This window comes from Chinchilla lanigera, unplaced genomic scaffold (genome assembly GCF_000276665.1).
Source record: "Chinchilla lanigera isolate Chin_1 unplaced genomic scaffold, ChiLan1.0 scaffold00008, whole genome shotgun sequence".
Classification (NCBI taxonomy): domain Eukaryota; kingdom Metazoa; phylum Chordata; class Mammalia; order Rodentia; family Chinchillidae; genus Chinchilla; species Chinchilla lanigera.
The window spans coordinates 12872039-12898807 of record NW_004955409.1 but is presented as its reverse complement, the minus strand read 5'-3'; the positions used below and the strand labels follow the sequence as shown (position 1 = coordinate 12898807).

At 38.5% G+C, this 26769-nt stretch overlaps 1 protein-coding gene across 1 annotated transcript in view; it reads right to left on the bottom strand.

Annotated features, from left to right (window-relative positions):
* The window catches only part of Nemf (nuclear export mediator factor), a gene marked incomplete in the record, with an annotated part of 46019 nt that overhangs the window by 2866 nt on the left and 16384 nt on the right, over positions 1 to 26769 (bottom strand). The window contains 18 exon segments of the mRNA XM_013510340.1: positions 688 to 720; positions 2774 to 2971; positions 3101 to 3178; positions 5467 to 5617; positions 7781 to 7830; positions 8248 to 8290; positions 9180 to 9456; positions 10730 to 10850; positions 10942 to 11000; positions 13346 to 13403; positions 14942 to 15054; positions 16192 to 16254; positions 16707 to 16810; positions 20900 to 20988; positions 23035 to 23098; positions 23491 to 23682; positions 24099 to 24307; positions 24394 to 24471. Of these exon segments, the coding sequence (XP_013365794.1) occupies positions 688 to 720; positions 2774 to 2971; positions 3101 to 3178; positions 5467 to 5617; positions 7781 to 7830; positions 8248 to 8290; positions 9180 to 9456; positions 10730 to 10850; positions 10942 to 11000; positions 13346 to 13403; positions 14942 to 15054; positions 16192 to 16254; positions 16707 to 16810; positions 20900 to 20988; positions 23035 to 23098; positions 23491 to 23682; positions 24099 to 24307; positions 24394 to 24471 (1980 nt within the window).

The following is a 26769-nucleotide window of genomic DNA, read 5'->3' as shown; positions in this document are numbered from 1 at the left end:
CGGACTATCCTGAGCATTGATCAGCAAGCGTTATTTCAATCAGTCAATTCTCTTATTCTTTCTTTTTTTTTTTTTTTGTCTTTCTGAGACAGGGTCTCACTGTGCAGTTCAGGCTGGCCTTGAGCTTACTTTGTAGCCCAGGCTGGTCTCGTACTTGCAACAATCCTCCTGCCTCAATCAGTCCATCTTATACTGAATAAATTTGATAAAGTTGTCATTTTTATATTTCCTGTTACATTATCTTCTAAAAATTAATGAAAAAATATGCAATTTTTGGTCATCCTGTATTTAAACAATTGGACTGCTAAGTGGTTAAGGAGAAGCCCAGGGCTGACACCTTCTCACTTGGTTTGCTGCTTACAAAATTGTTCTTATTTAACAATATGAGTAAACTCAGATTTAGGATAAAATACTTAGTATTAAACTATAGTATGTGAGCGTTTGCTCTGTGCCGTAAACTTTTCTGAAGATGTATTAGTTCTCAGAACAACCTTCCTGGTAAAGACAATTGTTATCCCCTTAATAATGAGCCATGAAGAATGTCTCCAGGTTTACGCAGTTGTCTGGGGATTCAAACCCAGAAGGTCTGACTCCAGGTGCTACAGTCTTAATGAGGCAGCAGCTGGGTATCAGTTATTCTGCAAAGGATTGCAATAAGACTCCTATAACATCTATGCAAAATCATACCTCATTTCCCTGTTGATCCAGATCTTGTTCTTCCTGTTCCAAACATAAAAATGTATGTTAGATATGAAATTGCACACCAATAAACAATGAGACAAACAGTTATACAAGATGGCCACATCTTACAGGACAGGGCCCCCAAGGCTGTGTCTTCAGGTGCCCCAAGACCCTAAAGTGCATTCAGTGTTTGTGTGTGTTTACTATTTCAGAAAGCACTGGCCATCAAAGAGAAAATGGGGGCCAGGGATAGACCTCAGTGACACAGCACCTGCCTGGCAAGCGTGAGGTCCTAAGTTCAATTTCCGGTACAAAAAAAAAAGAGAGCAAACAGGTAGTGCTCTGAAGCCAGGAGAGGAGGGATGTTCCACATGAAGTATATGGCAAAGCAACAAAAGCTGTAAGGACAACTTAAAATAACTGAGCTTGACTATGTTCACTGGGAAAAGAAGATAGAAAATTCTTTTCTTTTTTTTTTGGTCTTTTTGAGATAGGGTCTTGCTATGCAGTTCAGGCTGGCCTTGAACTCACTCTGTAGCCCAGGCTGGTCTCAAACTCACAACGATCCTCCTGCCTCAGCCTCCAGAGTGCTGGGATTACAGGCGTGCACCCAGCTCTGAGTATGGAAAATTCTAATGATAACTTTTTATTTTTTAATCTCTCTTTAAGTTTTAGAATAAACTTTTCAAATACTAAGATACACAATTTAGTGAACATACATAAGAAAAATCTATGGCAATAACCTACTGTCTCAGTCTAGTCAGGCTGCTGTAAGACAGTAACTCAGACTGGATAATTTATAAACAGAGATCTACTTCACATGGTTCTACAGTCTGTAAGTCCCAAGATCAGGACATCAGCAGATCCAGTGTCTGGTGAGGTATGCCTCAAAGGGACTGCTTTGTTGCTGGCTCACATGGAAGAATAGGTGTTCTTTTCCCTTTAGCCTCTTTTGTAAGGATTAATCCTGTTCCTATCACTTTGGGCATTGAGGATCCAACCCAAGATTTTCAACAGGGAATACCAACATTCAGACCATAGCCATGGAACACTAGTAACACCTCTTATGAATATTTTTAGGTCCAGAGTTTGCAGAACAAATTACAAAATATGCTAACAGTGTAAAAATCTGAGAGCCAGAATGAGTTGTGGAATTCTTAAACAATAACACTCTGTTCAATAGATAAGAAAAGTAATACAAAATCCCTGTAGTCATCACCTATGATAAACTAAGCACAGAATTGTAACTCAAGCTTTAAACACATAAAAACAAAGCTGATCATAAAAAATACAAAAAAAAAAAAAAAAAAGCAAGCAAGGTGTGGTGCTGGCGCCCGAAATGGGGTGGGAGGACCTCAGTCAGGAGGATCACCCTCAGTTCAAGGCCAGCCTAAACTACATAGCAAGACCCTGTCTCAAAAAGCCAAATATACATACGTAAGTAAATGCTCAGAATTTCAAGATGCAGCTATTCATGCAAGAAGATGCACTTAAGTTTGGGCTTCTTCACATAAAACAAGGAGGCAAACATCTTTGCTGGAGAAACATTACTTTCTCACTGCTTTTCCAACTGAGGAACTGGCCCTTGAACTCTAGCTACTTAAAATTCAACATTACATAAAACAATACAACATACAATCCTATAGAAAATTCTATCTTTAACATAATCCCAAATCCTGGTATGATTTTAACGAAGCTCCCACTACAATCAAATAAAGCCATTTCAGAAAACTGATTCTTTTTTTTTTTTAACTGAGGTTTTATTAAAGGAAGGAAAAAAAAAACAGCTCTACAGAATGAGGTTTGGCCAGGTAAAAGTAGGAAAAGTAGTACACCCTACAGTATGAGGGCAGGCCATACGCAAGAGAGAATTCCGTAGCAGAAACCTGATTATTTTCTAAAGACATGTGATACGCTTTTATCAGCTAGGATTAGTATGTTTAGGGAGTGTAAATTTAGCCTGTCAGGTGGTACTGCGAAGATGACTTGCCCTTAACAAGAGGCTTGCCGTTCATGCTGGTTTCAGTACTCAAGTCCAGGGCTAAGGACCCTGGATGGCTGGTCACCATGGAGCCCAGTGTGGCAGCCTTACCTTGTCATCATGCGGATCATCTACAGCGAAGTCTTGTAACTCCTGAGTTAAAACCTCAAGGGATTGAGTCTCTTTCTTAATGCCATCTGAAACCCTCTGTCCACCTCTAGGTTTCTGGGGCTGTTTCTTTATAGGTTCATCCCTTGTTTTTCCTTTCTTCCCCTTTTTCCCTTTTTCTTCTTTATTTGAACCTGCAGACTAATTCGTAGAGGTAAAAACCAGTTAATGCTGTCATTATCAGTATTAAAATGGTGGTGAGAACATATGACCATGGATAAGCTGGATGCCCATGGAAAAGCAAAAGAAATGCTTTTAGATATTACTTACTCCCAGCAATTTCATAATAAGTTCACGATCTTCTTCATCCTGATCTTTGTATTTTTCCTTCATTTTTTTCATTTTACTCTATGAAAAGAGATTTGGGAAATTTAGCAATAAAAAAGTCAAATATTTGTGAAGAAAGGCCCTTTTTAAATTTTCTAAATGTTTTTGAGTCAGGCAGAGTGATGCATTATCTCCTCAGAGGCTGAGGCAGGAGGGACTTATTAATACCCTCTCAGAAAAAGAAAACAGAACCAAGAAAATCCATCTCAAAAGTAAATAAATAAATAAATAAACAAACAAACGTAAGTAAGGGCTGGGGTGTAGATCAGTATAGTATTTTGGGTTTGATTATAGTGTAACAACAAAGAAACTTGAAAATGGAACCACTTTCACTAATAAAAATTATGGAGTGCTTCAAGGTAGATAAACCATAGTCCTTATCCTCATGAATTTACCATATGATAAAGAAAAAATATATATAGAAGTAAAGACCAAGCCAGGTGTGATAATGCACACCTGTAATCTTGGTTCTCCGGGAGGCTGGCACAGGGGGATCATAAATCCGAGCCTAAGCTGGGTATGATTATGCATGCCTGTGCTCCCAGCACTCAGGAAGCTGAGGCAGGAAGATCAAATCCAGTCTGAGGCCACCCTGGGCTACACAGTGAGTTCAAGCCCAGCCTGAACTACCAAGTGAGACCTTGTCACAAAAAACCTAAACCAAGTTCCAGCCCAGCTTGGATAATTTAATAAGACTGACTCAAAGTAAAAAAAGGGCTGGGGATGTAGCTCACTAAGAAAATCCTGGGTTCAATCACCAGTACCAAAGAAAAAAAGGGTAAAACAACATTTGAAATACTATAAGAAAAATGCAAACAAATTATCTCTAAGATAATTTAGAAAAAGAAGACATTATTTTCAATTTTACATGAATTATGGAGAAATAAAGTAAAACTTAAAAGTGTTTTGTCTCGCTTTTTTGAGACTAGGTCTTGCTGTGTAGCCCAGGCTGGCCTTGAAATCTTTGTCCCCCTGCTTAAGCCTCCAGAGTGCTGGGATTACAGGTGTGCACCACCACGCCCCGCTGAAAGTTTTTTTTAAGAATATATTCCAGGATTTGGGAATACAGGAAAAGGAAGAGTAAAAACGTAAAGAGTAGTAATAATAAGTCACTATATTTGGTTGGAATCCTGGTCCATACAAGGGGAAGAATAGGAAATAAACAGCAGGGCGAGACCAGGCACACACTCGAGGTTCTGAAGACTCTGAATCGGGATGAGTGTGTTGCTCAGTGGAACAGCACTCGCCCAGCATGTGTGAGGCCCTGGACTTGAGTCCCACTATGGCCAAAATAAATCCTAGTTGAGTTAAAATTTAGTTTCTCCGTTTTGCTGCTCGAGCTGGAGCCCATGGCTTCATACACACAGGGCAAGCTCTCTGCCCCTGCTCTGCGTCCCATCCCTTTAAACACAGCTTGCTGCTAGGATGCTCAGCCTGGCCTTGAACTTGCAATCCTCCCGCACTGGCTTACCTGGGATTGTGCGAACGTGCCCTGTGCCTGGCCTAGGTAGCATTATGAAGGTATATTCTGTACCTACTACCTCTTCATCCTCCCTTTCAATAAAATACGATATGTGCTATATACACTCTAATCAAGAACTCTACAACACATGTGTGACACACGCCTGTAATCCCAGCACTGGGAAGGCTGAGGCAGGAGGACTGTGTTGAGTTCAAGGCCAGCCTGCACTACACAGTGGGACCCTGCCTCAAAAAAAAACAAAACAAAACCCAAAATAAAACTCTAACTGAAATCACGCTGATAGCTGAAAAGAAACTACTAAATGTCAAAAAAGATGAGCTATGAGACTGGAGTTCTAGCTCCACAAGAGTGCTTGCCTAGCACAAGCAAGGCTGTGGGTTCAGTCTCCAAACTACAAAGAGACAGGTGACTTTGGCAAATTACAATCTATTATTCTCACAAAATGAGAGCTTCTGTGGAGATGATCTTATAGCTCTAAGGATCCTGTCCTAGGGTCTCTGTGTTTCCTAACACTGTACCTTTCCAGTTAATTTTCTTTCTTTCTTTTTTGGAGACAGGGTCTCACAGGGTAGCCCAGGCTGGCCTTGAACTCACTATATAGCCCAGGCTGGCCTAGAACTCTCGGTGATCGATCCTCTTGCCTCAGTCCCAAGTGCTGAGTTTAAAGGTATGTACCATCACATCCAGCTTTCAGTTAATTTTCAAAGTCACATAGGATTTTTTTTTGCCTACATCTATTTCAGCTAAACTCTTAATAATTAAGAAGAACCTCACAACTTCATTTGAGAACCCTAGTGTACTACCGCATCAGTCCCAAGTGGGTTACCTTTTGTCCTCGCTTCATTGGCTGTACACCTGCATTTCTGCTTGTGTTCTGATGAGCTTCAGTGTGTACGGCACTTTCTTTCTCTTTGTCCTTTTCTTCTATCACTTCTAAATCTCCAGAGTCACTTGGTAGTTTTTTCTTCTTCATTTCCCTAAATATAAAAGTAGTACAAACATTAAATTCCTAGAACTTCAAATTCTTAGTGCCATAACAAAATTACAGAGGGGGAGGGCTGGGGATTTAGCTCAGCGGCACAGTGCCTGCCTGGCAAACACGAGGTTGTGAGTTCGATTCCTGGTACTGTGGGGGGGAGAATTACAGAGGGGAAGGGAAACATCAATAGTATGTAAAAGATCATGGCTTCTGCTTAACTTGATCATCTCCAGGCTACAATATACTAACGAGCTCAAATAATCACATTCCAAAAAACTGAAAACTTTTCATATCCTGGGTTTATTTTTCTGTCATTGGCCAACACACTGTCACACTTGGCTTATCCTTACTTAACTAGGTGCATTCACTTAGCTGGGAACGTTTAGGCCAGGCACTGCGATTTAGTCTTTGTATCAAAATGGGCTTGACAACTCAGACATTCAATAAAACATCTGTTGATTGGTTAAATAAGTGTATGTAAAAAGTAAACAGATTAAGCAGGAGGGGAACACTGAATTGCTTTGATTTTTCTTTCTCTTCCCAATGCCACCATCTTCGTCCAGGTCCTGACCACTTCCTCTCGCTGAGCCCCACACCCTGTCCCACCTGAATTTATATATTAATCTTCCTCGTCAGACCACTTTCAGAATAAAGTCCTAAATGTTTAGCTTACCATTCTAAATCCTCAATTTTTGTCCAAATTTACTTCTACAGTCTTATCATCTACCAGTTCACAACCATGAATGTTCTTTTCCATTCACCTCAGTCTATCTTATCAGGTCCCCAAAGCATCGTACATACTACTCTTCTCCCCTTTGCTAGCTAACGCTAATTTTTCTTGGAGTCTCTCTCCTTGTCTTCTTGTCCCAAACTGCTACTTTATCTTCAAGCTACACTTCTAGGGCCTGGGGTGGTAGTAAGGATTAAACCCAAAGGCACTCTACCACGGAGCTGTGTCTATATCCCCAGGCCTATTTTATTTTGATACAGGTTCTTGCTAAGTTGCCCCAGTAGGATTCAAACATGCAGTCCTCTTGACTCAGCCTCCCAGCTGCTGGGATTACAGGCATGTGCTACTGTGCCCAGGTCCAAAGGTGTACTTCCGATGGTATTTCCCAAGACAGCTCAACTCAACAGTGGTCTCTTATTCCTACTGTATTACTTTCAGACCACTCGTGACTATTTCCAGGACTCAAAAGCTCTTGAAGGTGTGAACTTGATATTTTATCTCTTTACACACTCTGTGTATAGCACAGCGCCATGTACTCAGAGTTCTCTGTAATTCATTAATGGTTTTCTCACACACAAAAGTTTTATTATCTATTCCAATCTGGAAGACTTTCCTAGCGTGCTCTACTGGTAGCAGTTCCCTTCCTTTGCCTATTTGCTTCCAGAGACCTGTTCTGAGAACATAAATAAAAATTGGCTGGGTGTGGTGGCACACACCTGTAATGTGAGCCCTCAGGAGGCTAAGACAGAAGATCACTGAAAGTCTGAGGCCAGCCTGGACTACATAATGACACCCTGTCTCAAAAAAAGAAAGAAAGAAAGAATATAAATAAATAAAAATCAAAGTACTGGGATTGTAAATTCAGTTAGGAAAAATGCTTGCCTAGCCACACATGAGGCCCTGGACTCAATCCCTAGCACCACACATACATACATACATACATACATAAACCAAAGTCTACATAAAAAATTCCTAATTTCAAGTATTCCTATTTATTCCTATCAGTAGTAGAACTGGCCTGTCTACTTAATATACTTATAATCACCCATGCCCATGTTTATGCACTAAAAGTTCTGTGTTATTACTCGATCTGTCTCCTACTATCCTGACAGATTAGGTCCCTAAACTCTCAAAACATAAGAGTTCAATATCAAAATTTAAAGATTTCTGCTAAATCTTGGTAATTTTAATACAAGAAGTTTTTAGAACACTCATATTTTGACAGGTGAGCTGCGAATTGTGTTTCTGTTTTTTTTGAGCCAGGATCTTGCTATGTAGTTCAGGCTGGCCTTGAAGTTGCAGCAATTCTCCTGCCTCAGCCTCCCAAGTGCTGGCATTACAGGTGAACGCCACCACACCCCACCTGAGCTGTCAATTTTAAAAAATACAAAAACATATGCTTTTTAGGTAGAAAACACCAACGCTGCCTACCTTCTTTCCTTGGCTGACAAATGTCTTCGGCTCTGTGATTTATTATCACTCTATTAAAACAAAAGAACAAGCAAATACAGTAACATCTTTATGATTAATTTTTCAAAAGTTTAAAAGAAAATTATTTATGAAAAAAACATGATAATGGATCCATGTTTATTATTATGTGTTTTCTACAACAACCATTGAGAATTGTTGAATGATTATTCAGTAGGTCACTCATCTATAGTTCTATTTATATTCTTTAGAAGCCACTTTGAAGATACCTAAGTACAGTACAACAACTATTGATAATCTCCTACCTCTTTTGTCTGTAACTCACTATCATTTGTCTATTTGTTTTCCTGAGAAACTATCTTGTAGATAACAATATGTAAAACAATAACCATTGATAATTTCCTACCCAAAAAAAAAAAAAGAAAAGAAAAAAACATGATTTTTTAAAAGAAATTCTGAAAATAGCTTACTGAATTAGAAGATTCCTCTTTTGAAGGCAGTTTCTGGAGAGACCTATGAAAACAGAAAGAGAAGTCTACTGGCTATAAACAACAGTCATTTACAAAGTCTCAAAACATTCTCATGTCATACTCTCAATTACTTGCAATCCTACAAACTTTCAAACTTGATAAAATTAGAAAAAAAAATACAGTTAAATCATTAATCTCACCACACTTTTGTATATTCTTAAACACAGGCAGGGGGTGACTTTCACGTGCCAGGGGCTGTAGATGCTTTATATACATAAAAATCATCACCAAAACCCTGTGAAAGGCTTACTATTCCATTTTCACCAAGAGCAAAGCTGGAGCTTACACATAGACACACTCTAACACTCAATTTTGATTTTTCTGATTCCTAAGCCACTTTTCATTAGTCCAGTAATAATGCTTTTTAAGCTATGGATTGTTCATCTGGTTATTGGTGACATTAAAACTAACCTCTTTATAAATAAAATAGAATTATTATTTAAAAACTGAAAAAACAAAAAACAAAAAACACCGAATTGCATTTGCTAGGTTATTAGCATTTAGAACCATTTGCTTGTCTGTATTTTAATCTACAATGGCCACTTTTGTATTTTGTACTCTTCTACCCTGGCCCTGGGAGTTTCTTTAGACAGAGACCCAACTGAATGTTGAAAAAAGAAAGCAATGGGGAGTAAAAGTATGAAGTCAATCTGGGATTTTTTTTTTTTTTTTTGGTCTTTTTGAGACAGGGTCTTGCTATGCAGTTCAGGCTGGCCTCAAACTCACAACGATCCTCCTGCCTCAGCCTTCTAAGGGCTGGGATTACAGGCGTGCACCACCACACCTGGCTAATCTTGGATTACCTTATAAGGATTAGCTTATTATCATTTTAAGTTTACAAATAAAATTTGAAATTACACCTTTTTAATTACCTTTGGGATTGAAGATGAGACAAGTCAATGGTAGTATCAGGATACTCCATCCCTTCCTCTTCATCCTTCAGGTCACCAATAGGCTCCTGATCTTTTAGGACTTCTTCAGATTCTCCTTCATCTTCAGAGCTTTCTTCCTGACCCAGTCCCTCATTTATTTTATCTACATCAGTCTGAACAGTAACATCCTCTTGGCCAACATGAGTCACTAGTTCTGCTTCGACAGGTGCTTCACCTAATTCCTCTTTATCTTCGTCACTACTGGTGTTGCCTCCGTCTGTAGTATTACGTAAGGAAAGTCAGTGCTGTATAGACCTACCAACAATGTGTGATTTTTTAAGAAAACTTCATAAAAATATTCCATTAACTCCATACTTCTCCAGAAGATAACCAGAAAAATGCCTGATCATTCCCAAAGGGTACCACCTGGACTTACACAAAAAAATCATCTGTATTACAAATAAGTTGGATTATCTGATCCCCAACATTCTCTTACCATAATAAATTTCTTGGACACTGCTACTATTTCAGCAATCAAAATCACAACTTGCCTTGCCTGGCTACTTCCAAAAATCAAGACAATAAAGTTAGTTGTAAAAAGTCTGTAGCTTTTATAATTTGCAAATGAAAACTAAAGTTAATACATGATATGTAACTGACACATCAAAAGTACTCATACTATGAATGTTGTCTAATAATAATAGGCTCCAGTTGCCTCACCTATAAAATAAGATGCCACTACCCATCTTTCAAGGATGGTTATGAAAATTTTATAACACTGTATATAAAGCACTTAATACAGTGCCAGCAACATGGTGAGCATTAATCATTAGAATCTGATAAACAACAGTTGTAAATGAAATAATGCAGTATTTATTTCTAAAAAGGAATGACCCTAAGAGAGAGAATAGCTGAAAGACTAGTTTAAGGGCACACTTTCTCTAGATTCCTCAGGTTGGTGGATAAATTTATTCTAGCAACTAGAGGTGCTTCCTCCTCGACGCAAATATATTGTTAAATCAGCCAAAATTCTCACATAAGAAATTGTGCTTGCTACAAATTCATCCTTTTATCATTTCTAATTGTTGCTGCTCCTAAATGTAAATGCTAGTTTACATACCTCAATCTATCTTTGGTAAGAACATTTATGGATTACCCATTAAATACTGAAGTTTTACAGCTTAAAGATATACTACATAGATCCAATTAAATACTTTGTAAGTCGCTCGAGTAAGTATATTTCACATTTCTATAATACAAAATTCAGTAAAACTGACAGCATTTAGTTTCTGAAAATTTTCAGAGCTGGGTGTGGTGGTGCACATCTGTAATCCTGTTACTCGGGAGGCTGAGGCAGAAGGATCACTGTGAGTTTGAGGCTAGCCTGAAACTAGTAAGTCCAGGCCAGCCTGAACTACATAGTGACACCTCATCTCAGAAAAACAAAACAAAAATTTCAGTTATCCCCAAAGAGACAAGAACACCTAAATAAGGATTCTGACATAAAACTAGAAAATAAAAAGCCCAGTTTATTAAAATTTGTGAACTACCTAGTTGTTCCATTTCTTCTGACGTAAGTTCACTTGTGCAACTTTCCAGTGTCTCCATGTCTTCATCCTGCACTCTGACTTTTCGTTCACCCCGATGTCTCCAAACACAAGACTCATCTACCTACAGAAACAATTCTTTCTTATGAATGGAACTTTAGGTAGAATTTATGAAAACTTAAAACAACCAAACAAAAAAAGAAGCTGACGGGTACCTTAAAGAGGAAACTAAATCCCATCATTAGATATGAGGGAGGGAGGAAATTCTTCTTTCCTACAAAAGATAATGCACATTGATTGTCATTTAAAAATCTGTTTTCTCCATTGTTTGGTCTGTAATATCTGAAGCCAATGACCATATCCATTTTGTCTTTCATTCTGACATGAAGGACATTTCCCACTTGTAGAATGTAATTACTTTTATTAAAAAGCTCAGGCTATGAGGCTGGGTGGACTAGTCATTTTTGTTCTGAGTTCCCAGGAGGAACTAAGGGATCGTGCAAAGGTGGGGGAACATCCAAGTTCATATGTCTGTTAGGAATTCTGCAAATATCTTGAGGCCCCTGAAGGTGTATCTTTGGGAAAATGAAATTGTAAACTCTGAGTTGCTCCTTTAGGTGCTGAAGACTGTGCACCTGGCTCCCACAGGCTCCTGGGAAGCAGTTCAAAACCGGCCCTGGTGTGATCAGTAAGATGCCTTTGGCTTTCATCTGTACATTAAGGATATTAACTATCGGGGGAGGGGGTCCAGCCACCACCTTTTCAGAGGTGGCTGCATCTAGTGTGTGTGATGCTGGGATTACTAAATCAGTCCCCTGATTGGTTCGGCACTGCCCTAATTCCAGTAGCCTAGAAAGAGTATGAAAGGGGCAGAAAGAAGCTGCTAAGGTTCTTTACTTGCTATGATACCTTCTGCTGCCAAGAAATGTTTGTCTTCTGCAATGCCTTTCTGCCACGCCACCCTGCCTTGGAATCAGCCAACTACAGACTGAAATCTCTACAAACTGTGAGCCAAATAAACCTTTCCTCCCTTAATTTTGGCTGTTGGTATTTTGTCTCAGCAACAAGAAAAGAGAGGCAGAGTCGAGGGCTGGCTGAGTCTGCTGTGGGCTCACAGTTCCTTCCCACACCTACAGAAGTCTCTGGGTCTCCCACATTCTATCCCCACGTGTGCTGTGCCTCTTTCTTGGGACTGTCTTTCGTGAGGGCAGGGCCCATCCTGAGCACCGTCCATCCACGGCTGCCTGCTCCAAGGGGTTTAGCAGAAGCTGAGATGGGTGGGTAAGCAGGCTGGGAACACACCCAAGGAAGGGGCCAGTCTGGGTGTCCAGCTGTCAACTGAGAGTCTTAACTTTGAGGAATATCCAGACACAAGTGCCCTTGGCTGCCCAATGCGAGGCACACCCACCGTGAACAGGGTAACTCTGGTCATCAGATCAAAGCAGTGAGTGCTATACTCTCAAAACTGGCTTGTATGCCTCTCTCGCTGTAAGACTGTCTTGGCAACTGCCTGGAACCTGTGCACGTGGGTCAGTCTATCCGCTGAGCATGAGGAGGTGCCAGAGCTCTTAGACTTAGCACCCCTCCCTACATCCAGGTCCAGCCCTGAAACCAACGCGCAACAGCTCTGGGTGGGCGTAGGAGTTACCAGGTCCCAACCACCTCTTTATGCCTTGCTGTGCCCAAGGTGCCCCAACAGGGTGTTGTTGCCATGGAAGCTCCCCTCGAAGGGTGTCACCTAGTCCCTGGAGCCTGCTCTGAGCTTGCCCTGCTGCCTAAGAACTCCCTTGAGGGTAAAAGCAGGCAGGAAAAGGGTTGCCCCACCCGCTGGATCAGGTACCTGCCGACGTCCCTTTCTCCTGGGTACTGTGCTGCCACAGGACTTTGGCCTCCCCTGGACTGGCCTGCCCTCATTTTCCTACTGCCAGACACCGATACCTGAGCTGGAGTGAGGGGCCTGGATCCCATGGGAGAAGGAACGGAGGAAAGGCGCTTCTTTCCCTTCCCTCTTTGGGGAATGGGGGTGGGGGAAGGTAGAGGGCAGGGGGTGTGAGTTTGGAGAAGAGGAGCGGAGACCTTCAGTGTTTCCCTGCTGCCTTTGTATTCTAATGTTCAATCATTTAGCTAGACTGTATTTTCATTCATTCATTCATTCATTCATTTGGTCTTTTTGAGACAGGGTCTCGCTATGCAGTTCAGGCCGGCCTTGAGCTCACTTTGTAGCCCAGGCTGGTCTCAAACTTACAATGATCCTCTTGCCTCAGCCTCCTGAGTGCTGGGATTACAGGCATGCGCCACCATGCCCAGCAAGAGTGTATTTTAATAACTGCCACCTAACTTCTGTGTCCTGTATGAGAGGTTCCTATCTAAACTTGTCTTTTGAGATTAAAAAACAAAAAGGCTGTACTTTCTCATCCTTGTAACTAAACTGTGCAAGTGCATTCTCAACAATAAAAATAGAGATGACATAATACTAAAATTTGCCACAGGAAGGCAAAACTTTGCTTATCTCATAACAGATTTCATATATGAAATCAGTTTCTGTTCTGAAAATACTTGTAGATGGTTCTCAAACCTGTCTCCATAATCCACTGGCAAGTCAGGGATATCAATTATTACCTCTTATCATGAAGCTTCCGGTTGTCAAATATTCTCCAGTTGGTGCTGTTTTAGAAACCTAAGCAAGGAACACAAGGATGTATTACATTTCTTACCTTAAGAAATACTGAGAGTTTTCTGCACCCAAGAGGAGCAAGCAGTCATATTCAAATGAGCAACACAATGTCCCGAAAAGCATAATTTACCAAAAATCTTCACACTGAAGGACTGTTACCCTTAAATGATATACCTTGGGAACCAACAAAGAAATAAAGCGTCTACTACATCAATAATTTTCAAAAGCCATGGACTACAGCCAGAACTACCCCACTCCTTTCTTCCACTATGGGATGTAAGGAGAAATTAAAGATAACTTAGTAAGCACAGCACAAAGCTACAATAACTAAAATAAAACTATATTAAGGGGCTGGGGATTTAGCTCAGTGGCAAAGCGCCTGCCTGGCAAGTGCAAGGTCATGAGTTCGGTTCCTGGTACCGGAGAAAAACCAAAAAACAACAACAACAACAAAAAAAAAAAACTATATTAAATCCTTTTGAGAAACTTTTTGGTAATAAAATAGTTTTTCATTTCAAGAAACAAGAGCCGGTTTTCAAAACACCCTAAAATCAATTAATCAATCACATCCTAAGTTGGGAGCGGTGGTGTGCGTTTATCATCCCGGCTACCTGGGAGGCACAGGACTGCAAAACTGAGCCCGGCCTGGGCAAACCCAGTGAGGCTCTGTCCAAAAAAAAAAAGAGTGTGCATGTATCTGTCACTAGTACAACAAACGAGTGAACTTACTCTATGATTTTAAAACACTTTTATGCATCTTCAAACCTTCAAATCTGACCAAATCTTTGTCATAAAGTTATTAAAACATCATTTAAAAAAATCTCATAAAAGAATCAGAACTACTTTTGTAATAGTGCTGTGGTAAAAAATTATAACCTATAAGTATTATTAATTCCCTAAGAAAATAATATAGCAGATAATAAATATCAATAGCTATAGTAGAACAAAACTAAATCTGAGGGAAGATAATGGAATTGAACTTATCCTATTGTAAAGTTTTAGGATGTTGCAAAAGTATATCTTTATCAACTTGAATTCTTGAAACTATGAAATGACTAGCAACGTGAAGTCAAATATGGAATGAAGCCTCATCAAATAAACAGTATTAACCACAAAGGGCCATTACTAAAACCAAGAGAATACAAAAAACAGGATCTATTTGCTTTTCTGGAAGTTCCAGAAAAAAAAAAGAAATTCCAGCAAAGATGAATAGGAGCAGGACCTTTCAGGCCAAAATGCCATCATAATTGGAACATTCTTTATTCTGTATAACTACATGATTACTCTTTTCATTTAGGTTTTTGCTCAAATCTTACCCAGACAGGCCTGCCCTGACACTACATTTAGAATCTAAAGTACTCAATCCAAGAAATGCTTTAAAATGTTTTTCTTGCTACCTGACATGTACATATTTCTGTACACCTGAGTGTAGTAAGCTCTATCAAGGTAGGTATTTTGCCTGTTTTCCTTCTGTACCCTCCAAATTTGGTGCCCAGTATAGGTCTTAATAAATTAAGAAAAAGAACCACAGCCCTTATTACCTGATGATGGTACACCCACCAAGCACTAGTGATAACTCGCGCATCCCAAGCAGCACTGTAGCAAAGTGCCATCGTGCCCGCCTCAGTCAGTGTCCGCGGAGGGATGGGCTCTCCTGTAACAACGCTACATTTCAGTATGCAAGAGCATATTTCCCAGACAGCAGGATGTGAAAGCTTCTGTAGCATAACAGGCTCAATCTTCTTCTATCTTAAATATTCATACCAACTTGTATGTCAGTATCATTAAGAAGTTGCTATTTTTATTAAAACATATTTACATGCCAGGCTTTTAAATGACCTACATAAACAAAACAAATCCATCTTCTCATTTGTATCAGTAATTCTAACTTCATTCCAGAAAGTATAATTTAGAAAAATAAAAAGATCTAATCAAAGAAGGTAACAGTTTATTAATCTTTTCAAAGAATCGTGTTTTGTTGATTCTATTCTTTTCCTAGTTGTTTCATTTATTTTTATTCTAATCTTTATTATTTCCTTCTCCTAGCTTGGGTTCTCCTTTTCCAGTTTGTAAGATGCAAAGTTACTGATTTGAGAGTGTTCCTCTTTTTTATAGACATTTACAAAAAGATTAGACAACCATTGTCAGAAATCTTCCTCAAATCAGTGCTATCGTTAAGTTCTCATACACCGTGTTTTCCTTTCATTCATCTCAAAGTATTTTCTGATCTCTTTGTGATCTCTTCTTTGAGGCATCATTTATGAGTGTGTCATTCAATTTCTATACATTTATGAGTTTTCCAAATTTTTTTCCACAACTGGTTTCCCATTTTACCCCATTAAGATAAAACTTATTTGTATGATTTCAGTTATTTTAAATTTACTGAGACTTGCTTTATAGTCTATCCCAGACAACGTTCCATTGAGAAAAAAATACTTTTCTGCTGCTACATAGGGTTAAGGTTAGGGTTCTAGAGGTGCTAATTTGACTTAATTGGTTTATATAGCATTGTTCACGTCTGCTATTCTTCAGTCTAATTATTCTATCCATGACTATAAAAGTTGAATGTTTAAATTTCTAAACAGTATCATAGTCTTGCATATTTCTCCCCTCAATACTGTCTAGTTTTCTTTCATATATTGTAGGGCTCTGCCGCTGGATGCATACTGGTTTATAATTCTTATTTCTTTTTCATGGAATACCCTTTTATCATTATATCTTTTATTAATTCTTATAGTTACTCTAAAAATATTTTAAGGAAAGTAAATTCTGAGTAACAGAAATATATTACCTGTTGGATTCTTAATTACACAGCTGGTAGCTCCATGAAGATCAGCATGTACATAAATATCTCCTTAAATAAAGACAAATAAAAAAATACTTGTAAGTCTTTTTTATTTCTATTTTCTTTTTGAGATGGGGTGTCACTGTTACCCAGGCTGGTGTAGAACTGCTGGGCTCAAGAGACCATCCTGCCACAGCCTCACAAGTAGCTGTAGCTATAGGCATGCACATAAGAATCAGTATCCAATACTGAGATTAATGACCTGATCAACTGAGAAAATGTTTTAAAGAAAAGTGTGGTAGCACACAATACCAGCTACCCAGGAAGCTCAGGCAGGAGGATTGCAAGTTTGAGGATAGCTTAAACAACTTAGCAAGATCCTGTCTCAAAATAAATTTGAGAATGGCTTTGCCTAGCATGGCCATAATTTGAAGACATAAGAGCCTAGCCTAGCATGTGTGAAGGCCTGCATTTAATCTCCACTATTAAAAAAAATTTTTTGGAAGTTTAATCTTACCTACCTGATGTCAAATATCTTTTCACAATTATTTCATTCTGTTGTTGATCTCGTCCACCTATAATTAGATAGTTCTCTGAGCTAATGAACCACAGAAATTTCTCAAACCTACCAAGTGGAAAGGAAATAAAGTTAACACTTTTTCTTTACAGCTACCCGAATTCACATCCTACTTACAAACGAAACAAAGCAGGAAGCTATCCTACCTGTGTAGGATAAGACAACTTGATGTTTTATTACCTTTAAAGCATCAACCTAAAAACCTGTAATATAAGATACTCTTAAAGCAGTCTTGGAAGAAATTAAATTCTATGTTTTAAAAAAAGAATCTTCTTACTGTATGTAGGACAGCCTTCTTAAACTCAAAGGTAACTTGTAATAATGAAATATACCAAGCAAAAATACAAAATGTCAAAAGGTCCCTAGGTTTACTTTCTTTAAGTGGGGCGCTAAGTAGGCTTTGGACACTTTATAAAAAAGAAAACGTTTATTCCCGCTCTTCCTCAATTAATCAACATAACTAATGTTTACGTAGATGATATTCTTTATACTTTTTTATACAAAAAGCCAAAATTTGCTCTGAGAAAGGTAAAACTGGAACTTTTCTCACAAGACAAAGTGGAATTTTATAATTAATACCATCAGAATGAAAACTATACATTTATATGACACTCAGAAAACAACAGACAACATAAACATAAATATTTACTATATTACATACGACAACAGAGATAAACTTCTGTACGGTTTATCTGTAATTTTAAAAGCTTCAAGTTAAAGATGAAAGACTGTGCACAGACACCAAACCGAACTCCCTCAGATCCCCCAAAATGTAAAAGGAGAAGGATTTTATTGCTCTTTTCTGATTTGTGATTGAGTAACACATACTCATTGTTCAAAAATTTTCAGGATTATATAAGGATACTGAGAAATCTGGCTTGTCTACTGTTCTCATCACCACTGTTAGGGAGGGAGCCACTGTGATTAGCTTCCTACATATCTCTCTCCAGTTTGTGTACACAAAATCTAAAACATTTATTCTAACCTTCTCTTCAATTTTTTAGACATATTACATGCTGTTTTCGTTTTTTTACTTAAAAATGTATCTTCCTCATTGCTGAATGGATGTATTATATTTATTTAACCACTGCCCTACTGACAGTAAAGGTGTATCTAAAAAGATAGGCAGAGAACTGAAAGAGAATGAGAGAAGTAAATCAAGAACATATTTTGTAAACACTCTAGCCGGGCATGGTGGCACATGCCTGTAATCCCAGCACTCAGGAGGCTGAGGCAGGTGGATTGTTGAGAGTTCAAAGCCTGCCTGGGCTGCAAAGTGAGCTCAAGGCCAGCCTGCACTATATAGTGAGACCCTGTCTCAAAAAGACAAAACAAAATTTAAAAATTTTTTTAAAAAATCACTCTAGTAAAGGCATATATAACAAGCCAATAAAGATGGCAAGATGGAAGACAAGAATAGAAAAGTGGAACAAAGAGAAAGCAAATATTAAGATGGATAGACTTAAACCCACAGATATCAGAGATTATATAAGTGTACTAAATGCCCAGGTAAAAAGCAAAGATTGACACACTGGAAAACAATTATAACACACACACACACACACACACACACACACTACATGCCCTTTACAACGTATAAGTGTGGAAAGGCTGAAATACAATGACAGAAAAAGATATGCCACAGAAACACTGACCAAAGAAAAATTGGCTTAGCTATATAACCCATGACAAACAAGGGAAAAAAAATAATTATAAGTTAGAAAGATATTTTATTGAAGTTGACAAAATGCTCTTTTCATCAGGAAGATATAACAGTTCCATATTTATATCACTTATACAGCTTCATCTATATAAAGCAAAAACTGGCAAAAATAGGGAAAACAAGCAACGGATAAATCCACAATGATATTAAAAAGTTCTGGCCAGGTGTGGTCATGCACGCCTGTAATTCCAGCATTCGGGAGGCTGAGGCAGAAGACAGCTGTGAGTTCGAGGCCAGTCTGGGTTACATGGTGACTTCAAGGCCTGTCTGAACTATACAGCATGACCTGGTCTCAAAAAAGAAAAGTTCGTAGGTAAAATACTGTAAAATTTTTGCCAATACACTTCAAAGTTTAGACAAAGTCTTGAAAGAACACTGCTTATACCAAAACTAGAAAATCTAAGCAGTCCTATCTACTAAGAATTTCAATCTATAATAAAAAAATTTCCCAAAAGAAAACTCCAAGCCTACTCAGCTTCAAAGGTGAATGCCATTGAATATTTAAGGACAAGTAAAAAGGAGCATGTCCCAACTTGTTTTAAGAGACAGTATAACCTTGATATCAACACCTGATATGAACTTTGCAAGAACTGAAAAATCACAGGCCATTCTATTCATCAATAGAGATGTCAAAGGCACAAGGAGAAAGTGAGGGCGTAAATATAACAAATTTTCAATATATGGAAAACACAAGAGATCAGACTCAAGAAGCCATACCCTAAACTGACAGTAGAAAAAACACAAGAAACAACCCAAACTAGTGTCTAACTCACAAACACTTCAAAGATGGCAACCCAAGTTTTCAAGGAAGGCTTAAGATGGGCTGAAAGCTCTGCTCAGTTACTTCCCTAGACCTTTGCTCCAGCTCTGAGTTTCTAACTCCCTCTCCACACTGACAGAAGCAGGGCTAACGAATATAATGCTGTATGTTTAACATTCGTAGAACAGAACAGTATAAACATCTGAAACGTCCACGCTAAAACTGCTAGCCTACCACTGCCACTTGGCTCCCTGAATGCTGACAGCCAGGTCTTAACCTGACAAGTGGGACAGAAAAAGAATCATTCTGGGACAAGAGAACCAGATGAAGCAGCAAAGAGCAGAAGACAGCAAAGGTCCGTACAAAGGTCCGTATACACTGATCACGGCACAAGCCTGATCGCCTAGACAGCTTCCAGTCAGCGGGTTTTCTTGTTCCCTTGTGAAACTGGGGACAGGGTCTCAATAAATTGCCCAAGCTGGGCTCAAAATTTATAATCTTCCTGCCTCTACCTCCCAAAGTGCTGGGATTACAGGTATTTGCCACTATGCTCAGTTCTTCAGTATTTTAATACTCTACTATAAAATATAGGTAGACAATCAAGGAATACCATATATTAATGAAGGTCTCTAATATGAAAGCTGGGAATAAAACTAACACAGATTTAAAAGGCGACTGGGTAAGGTTACAGGAAGATCTTTCATTGAAGGATACACAAAGCTGCAGTCATATACGATGGAAATGTCTAGAGATCTGATGTACAGCATCAGGACTGCAGTTAATAATACAGTATTGTATCCTGGAAATTTGCTAAGTTAAGAGGTTAGGAGCTCTTACCACCTCCCCCTCAAAAAACAGGGTAGATATGCACAGATGATGGACTTAACCACAGCAATCATTTTGCTACGCACATATACACCAAAATATTATGTACACCCGAATATACATATAACAAAACCTAAAGGAGCCTGGCAGGGTGGCACATGCCTATAATCCCAGCACTCGGGAGGCTGAGGCAAGAGGATCATTATGAGTTTGAGACCAGCCTGGGCTACAAAGTGAGATCAAGGTCAGCCTAAACTGTGCAGTGAGACCCTGTCTCAAAAAGGCAAAAAAAAAAAATTAAAAAAAAATAATAATAATAATTTGGAGATTAGTAATTAAGAATAAAACTTTTTAAAAAGCAAGCTAAGTAACTCCAAGAAAAACAAAAACTAAACAAGGAAGGAAAAGAAAAAATGTAATTTGGCCCAACTGCAATTATAATTTAAATATTCACACCAATGTTACAAACGACAAAAATCCCTCTGTAACTTGTCTGTACATAACAAAAGTGGAAACAGTGAAACTTATCTCCCATAACGGGAAGACAACAGATGAAAACAAAAATTAAGCAGCACCAATATAAGCATTTCATAAAGAGAAATGAAGGAAAATATCAAAAGAGTCATTTAAAGTTGCTAAAAGTATTTTCCTGGAGAGGGCAGGCAACAGGATCAGGGAGGAACAACAGTAGGCCTATTGTTTCTTTTGGGGTTGGTGGCTAATGGTTTTGTAACAAGCTTTGTAGAACAGCTGGACTTGCTAAATGATGTGTGTATGTATAATTCTGATAAAAACAAAAACCTAAATTTTAAAAAGGTAAAACACTTACCAATATACTTTTCTTGCTTTTTGAATAGAGGTAACTGTTTGAACTTCTTTTAGTGTTTGCTTTGTTTTCTTTTCTGCTGATTTGAATGCCTGTTTTTGAGAAAATAATTTAAACAATTTGTTTAGACTATATGCAAATAACACCAAAACAAACAATAGCTTTTATTTTATTTAATTTTTTTTGGTCTTTTTAAGACAAGGTCTCGCTACGCAGTTCAGGCTGGTCTTGAGCTCACTTTGTAGCCCAGGCTGGTCTTGAGCACACTTTGTAGCCCAGGCTGGTCTTGAGCTCACTTTGTAGCCCAGGCTGGTCTTGAGCGCACTTTGTAGCCCAGGCTGGTCTTGAACAGTTCGACTGCAACGATCCTCCTGCGTCAGCCTCCTAAGGCTTGTGCCACCATGCCTGGCTAACAACAGCTCGTAAAACATCACAAAATGGCACTATGTACATACATACATACACTCAAAAATAATAAAAATTTTGTGTCTCAAATATTAACTTGCCAAAGATTCACCATATGCAAATATTTGCTCAAGACCTAAAACTTAAGAACCAGCTTGTTCATTTACTAGATTCTAAGCGTCTACAATGCTGCAGGTGCTAGACTAGACATGGGGATATAATAGTGAACAAGACTAACAAAGTCCCTACCCTGGTGGGTTCTAGAAGACACAACTATTAAATGTACAATCATTTGAATAAACATATCGTAAGTGCTTAAAAAAAACCCTATGCCAGTACAAGAGGACTCCATTTATGCTGGATTCTGGTCAAAGAAGGTATGTCTGAGAAAACAGCACTTAAGCCAAAGCCTGAAAAACCAATGACATTTCAAAGAATAAGAAGACTACTATATGCACAAAGAAAAGCCCAGCAAGTACTAATTCAAGAGCAAAATGTCAAGGGCTGGGGATTTAGCTCAGTGGCACAGCACCTGCCCCGCAAGCGCAAGGTCGTGAGTTTGATCCCTGGTACCGGGGGAAAAAAAAAAGAGCAAAATGTCAAGAAATACTGTTGCAATAAGTAGTAGAGAGCCAAGTCATTAAGGTTATTCATTTAACACTAGTAAGTACCTATTACCAGGCATGTTCTAGGGATCAGGACCGAGCAATGAACAAAACAGACAAAGATGAATGGATGAATTATTTTTTTATTGAGACAGGATCTCGGTATGCAGCCTTGCTAGCCTCAAACTCATGATCTTCCTGTCTCAGCAACTCAGGTGCTGGGATTGTAGGTGTGCACCACTACACCCAGCAAATATTGAAAATTCTGAGGGAAAGCATTCCAGGCAGAAAGAATAGTAAGTACAAAGGCTCTTAGACGACAGCAATGCAGCACGGTTTTAGGAACAGCTATGACTCCAGCGCAGCCAGAAAAAGTGTGCAAAAAGAAAAAATGTAGGTGATGAGGTCAGAGGAAGAGATCTCAGGCTGTTAAGGCCAGGAGAAAGGCTCTGAATTGTACTAAGACGGGAAGTGCCTGGAAGATTCTGAGTAGAGAATGGACTTCACTTGTGATTTAAAAGGGTTACTACGGGTGTTATGTGAGCAGGATGCAGCACAAAAATGGTAGGTGATGCAATAAGAGAATGTATAGTCTATGTGAACACAAAGATAAGGAAGATCGCTCTGATCGCTGAAACAGAGATGTGGCCAGATTCTGGTCATCCTTTAAAGTAAGCATCAAAACGATCTGCTGACAGATTGGATATAGTTTGAGAGAAGAATTTAGGGTATTTTCAAAATTTGAGCAGAGAATGAAAGTGCTATTTGCTGAGATGGAAAAAAGCAGGGGAGGAGCAAGTTTTGGGAAGTAAGTATAGAAAATATACACGTTTAAAACAAAGTTAAGGGCTGGGTTGTGGTGGCGCACGCCTGTAATCCCAGCACTCAGGAGGCTGAGGCAGGAGGATTGTTGTGAGTTCAACACCAGCCTGGGCTACAAAGGTAGCTCAAAGCCAGCCTGAACTGCATAGTGAGACCCTGTCTCAAAAAGACAAAAATAAAATAAAATAAAACAAAATTAAATTTGAAAGGTACTTCTGATTTAGAAGGTTTCACTTTAAGCATAAAAAATGATTAGGGTAATTAAAGCAGGCAAAAATAACATTCACTCTAATAAATATTAACTACCTTCTCAGCAGCTTCAACAGTCTTTTGTGTTTTCTTAGCAGCATATCTCTTATGATCATAATACCTAAAAATAAATTTAAATTTTAAGCAAAATCTTTATTATTATTATTACTATTATTATTATTATTCTTTTGTCTTTTTGAGACAGAGTTTCCTAAGTATTTCAGGCTGGCCTTGAACTCACTCTGTAGTCCAGGCTGGCCTCAAACTTGTAGTGATCCTCCTGCCTCAGCCTCCTGAGTGCTGAAATTATAAGCGTGCAAAATCTTAACTCTTACGCTATCTATTTCCAATTTTACAGATTCTTCAATCACATAGGACAAAGCTGCATTATGCACAAAACTAAATATTAAAAGAGCTATTTTCTTTGCAGGTAAAATAACAACTGTTCTTTATATCCTTAATACTTCAAATTAACTACAAATATCACCTACCATTTGTACTTGAATAACTTACTTTTTGGCATTGGCATATGCTGACAAGCTGAGATCAACATCAATAAGCAATGGCTTATTTTTCTGAGGCTTCTGTAACTGTTTATTCTTTTGCTTTTTCTTTTTTCCTTTTGGTAGTTCAGCTTCATTTTTCTCAACACTGACGTCACCATCAACATCGTCATCTTCCTCCTCTGATAATAAGTATGGATTTCTATTAAAAATATTCAATAGTATTTCACTAATGTCAATGACATCTCTTACATTTTCAATTTTTTTCTCAATGAAATCAGAAATGGCTTATAATATTGTACTTTTTTTTTTTTCTGAGACAGGGTCTCACTACACAGGCCAGGCTGGCCTTGAACTCATGGCAATCCTCCTGCCTCAGCCTCCTGAGTGCTGGGATTATAGGCAAGCACCACCATGCATGGCTGAGTACTGTACTTTAAAAGTTTCATTACTTATTACAGTGTAATTAGTTTTTTCTATGTCTCTGAGAATAAACTTCTAAATATAAAGTCTTTAAATTTCTAAATATAAAGTCTTTGAATATAGTGAAGTAGTGAATAACAAAATTCTAACAAAAGAAAGACAAACACGAACTACTTAGCTAAGAATCAAATTTACCTTAGCAGCATTGTAACATGATTTGTTTGCAGTTTTAACTCCTTGATTGCACTTGCAACAGGGTCCCCTTGAGCTTGGGCTTCTTTCACAATGACGCCGATTTCTGTCCAGTCTATCTGATTGGCCAAAGCACTTCGAACCACCTGAATGGCTCTGTCCACTATCTGTAAGTTCATCTCTATGAGCTCTCCTTTCAGTTTGTCTATTTCCTTAAGAGAAAACCAGACACATTTACTACAATCACAGTTGAGGTTATCATTTTTTAAAAAGCATCTGAAACAGCTAAGCACAATACCTGAGCCTGCTGAAGAGCTTCTAATCTGTTTTCATGATCCTTTCGGACATTATCTAATTTCTTCAATGCTTGTTTTTCCTTTGGGAGAGAAAACATGTTATTTTAAAAGCCTAGATTTCTCCTGCCTTGTGGTACCCTCTCTCTTATCTTCTAAAACTCACTAGCCTGACTCCACTCACCCTCCTCCATGTTGTCAACTAGGGAGCTAAAGTTTCTCCCACAGTCTGCTTTCCCAAGCCTGTCCCACTCCCACCAGAAGATGCTTTATCCTCCTGTCCACGTACCTTTCCATTCCTTATACAGGAAGGTGTTCTGACTGCAGGCTACATTACTGTAAGATATGCCCCTAGCTTCTCTGGCATTATTGAAACAAGCACAATTCAAGACTTTTTTCTTATGGCATAAAAGTAAATTCTTATGGTGAAATAAGTTCTTACAGGGCATATGAACACGTTACTTGTTACTTTTAATTTTATCTGCATTATTTCCAGTATTTTAGAGACTCCTTCTACCAGTTAACAATACAGCACCAGGCATGGTGGCACATGCCTGTAAGCCCAGCACTCAGTAGGCCGAGGCAAGAGGATCGCAAGATGGAGCCCAGGTTCAGCAATTTAGTGAAACCTTGTCTAAAAATAAGAAAAAAGAGCTGGGGATGAAGCTCAGTGAAAAAACCCTGGTTCAATCCTCATTACCACAAAACAAAACCAACTAGTCAATGAAAAAGGTTCACAGTAGTTGTTCGACCTCCTGTCTACCACTTTACCATAACTTACATTCCAAGGCTACTAATATAGAGACATATTTTCAAGGCTACTAATTCCAAGGCTACTAATATAGAGACATATTTTCTCACAATAGTACCACCAGTGACTTTAAATGCTTGATGAAACACTAAAAAAATTTAAATTGTATGAATGATAACTATTAAAAACCTGGGCATTGTGCTGCATCTCTGTAGTCTCAGCACTGAGGAGGTCGAGCCAAGATAGTTCAATGCCAAACTGGGCAGTACAGTGAGTTCACAGCCAGCCCGAACCATATAGCAATACTTTGTATCAACAAACAAAACAACAAAAAACAAACTTAAAATGATTACCAAAATAAATCACTGCTGCAGGCTGAGTAAACCTTATCCTAAAAGCATGGGACCAGAAGTATCTCAGATTTTGGAATTCTTTGGATTTTAGAATTATTTGTATAGACTTTACCATTTGTGTATCTCTAACCTGAAATCTAAAACTGTCTGAGTACCAATGATGCTAAAAAAGTTTCAGATTTTGCAGCACTTCAGATTTTCAGATTAGAGATGCCCAGCCATGTTCACAAAACCACAGAGATCAGTGTGACAGCATCTGTTTAGAAGCCAAAGTACCGCCACCATGCGGTGATCACACTGTATAGTGCATCAAACTACCTGCTTTGAAATTGTACTGTCAATTTAAAACTGAAGGAAGCTAAGGATGGTGGCACATTTACAGTCCCAGCACCTGAAAGGTTCAGACAGGAGGAGTGCAAGAACAATCTCAGCCTGGGCAATTTAACAACTTGGCAAGACCCTGCTTGGTAAACAAAAATTTAAAAAAACTAAATAAAAGGGGCTAAGGACGTAGGCCAGTGTGAAGACCCTGGGTTTGATTCTTAAGTGCCACCCAAAACAAATAAAGATAAAATTAAAACAGCTGAAGAGAGCAGAGTACAGAGATTCATATTGTAGGAAATTTTTGCGTAGACATTTTTAGACTATTAATATTTTACAACAAATGCTCTAAAGGCCTGGTCAAAAGGGCTGGAAAAACAATGCATATTAAATCCTTCCTTATGGAGTCACGATATACAGAAAACATATTAAACATCTACTTTCAAACTTCAGTATTTTTAAGCAGGGGAAGAGGGGTTGAAGGGAGGAAAGGGGAGTGGGAAAAAAAGAATCACGATATATTACATGCAGGTGAATGTGATCATTATGTACATCTAAATTGTACCTACCAATAAACCTAATTTAAAAAAATAAAGCTTTTTAAAAAAAAAAATACCATGAATGATTAAAAACTTGTTTTACAGAAAAAACATTTTTCCCTTCTCTTGCCCGTTTAAAATCTCCCCAGAGTAATACGCTCATAAATGCAAAATTTGAGAACTTTTTGGTTACTTTAGTAAAGCAAACCATACCAGGGTATAAATAATAGGCCTCGCCTTCTTATTTTATTACCCGACCCTCTGGGCTTTTCTCATTTATTTATTTATTTATTTTTTTAATTTTAGAAATAAAAGGAGGAAAATACTAACAGACTGACAACATTTTACAAAATAGCATAGGATCAGTACAAACATTACAGAGTTACAAACAGAGTGGTAGGGAATTAACAATGCTTA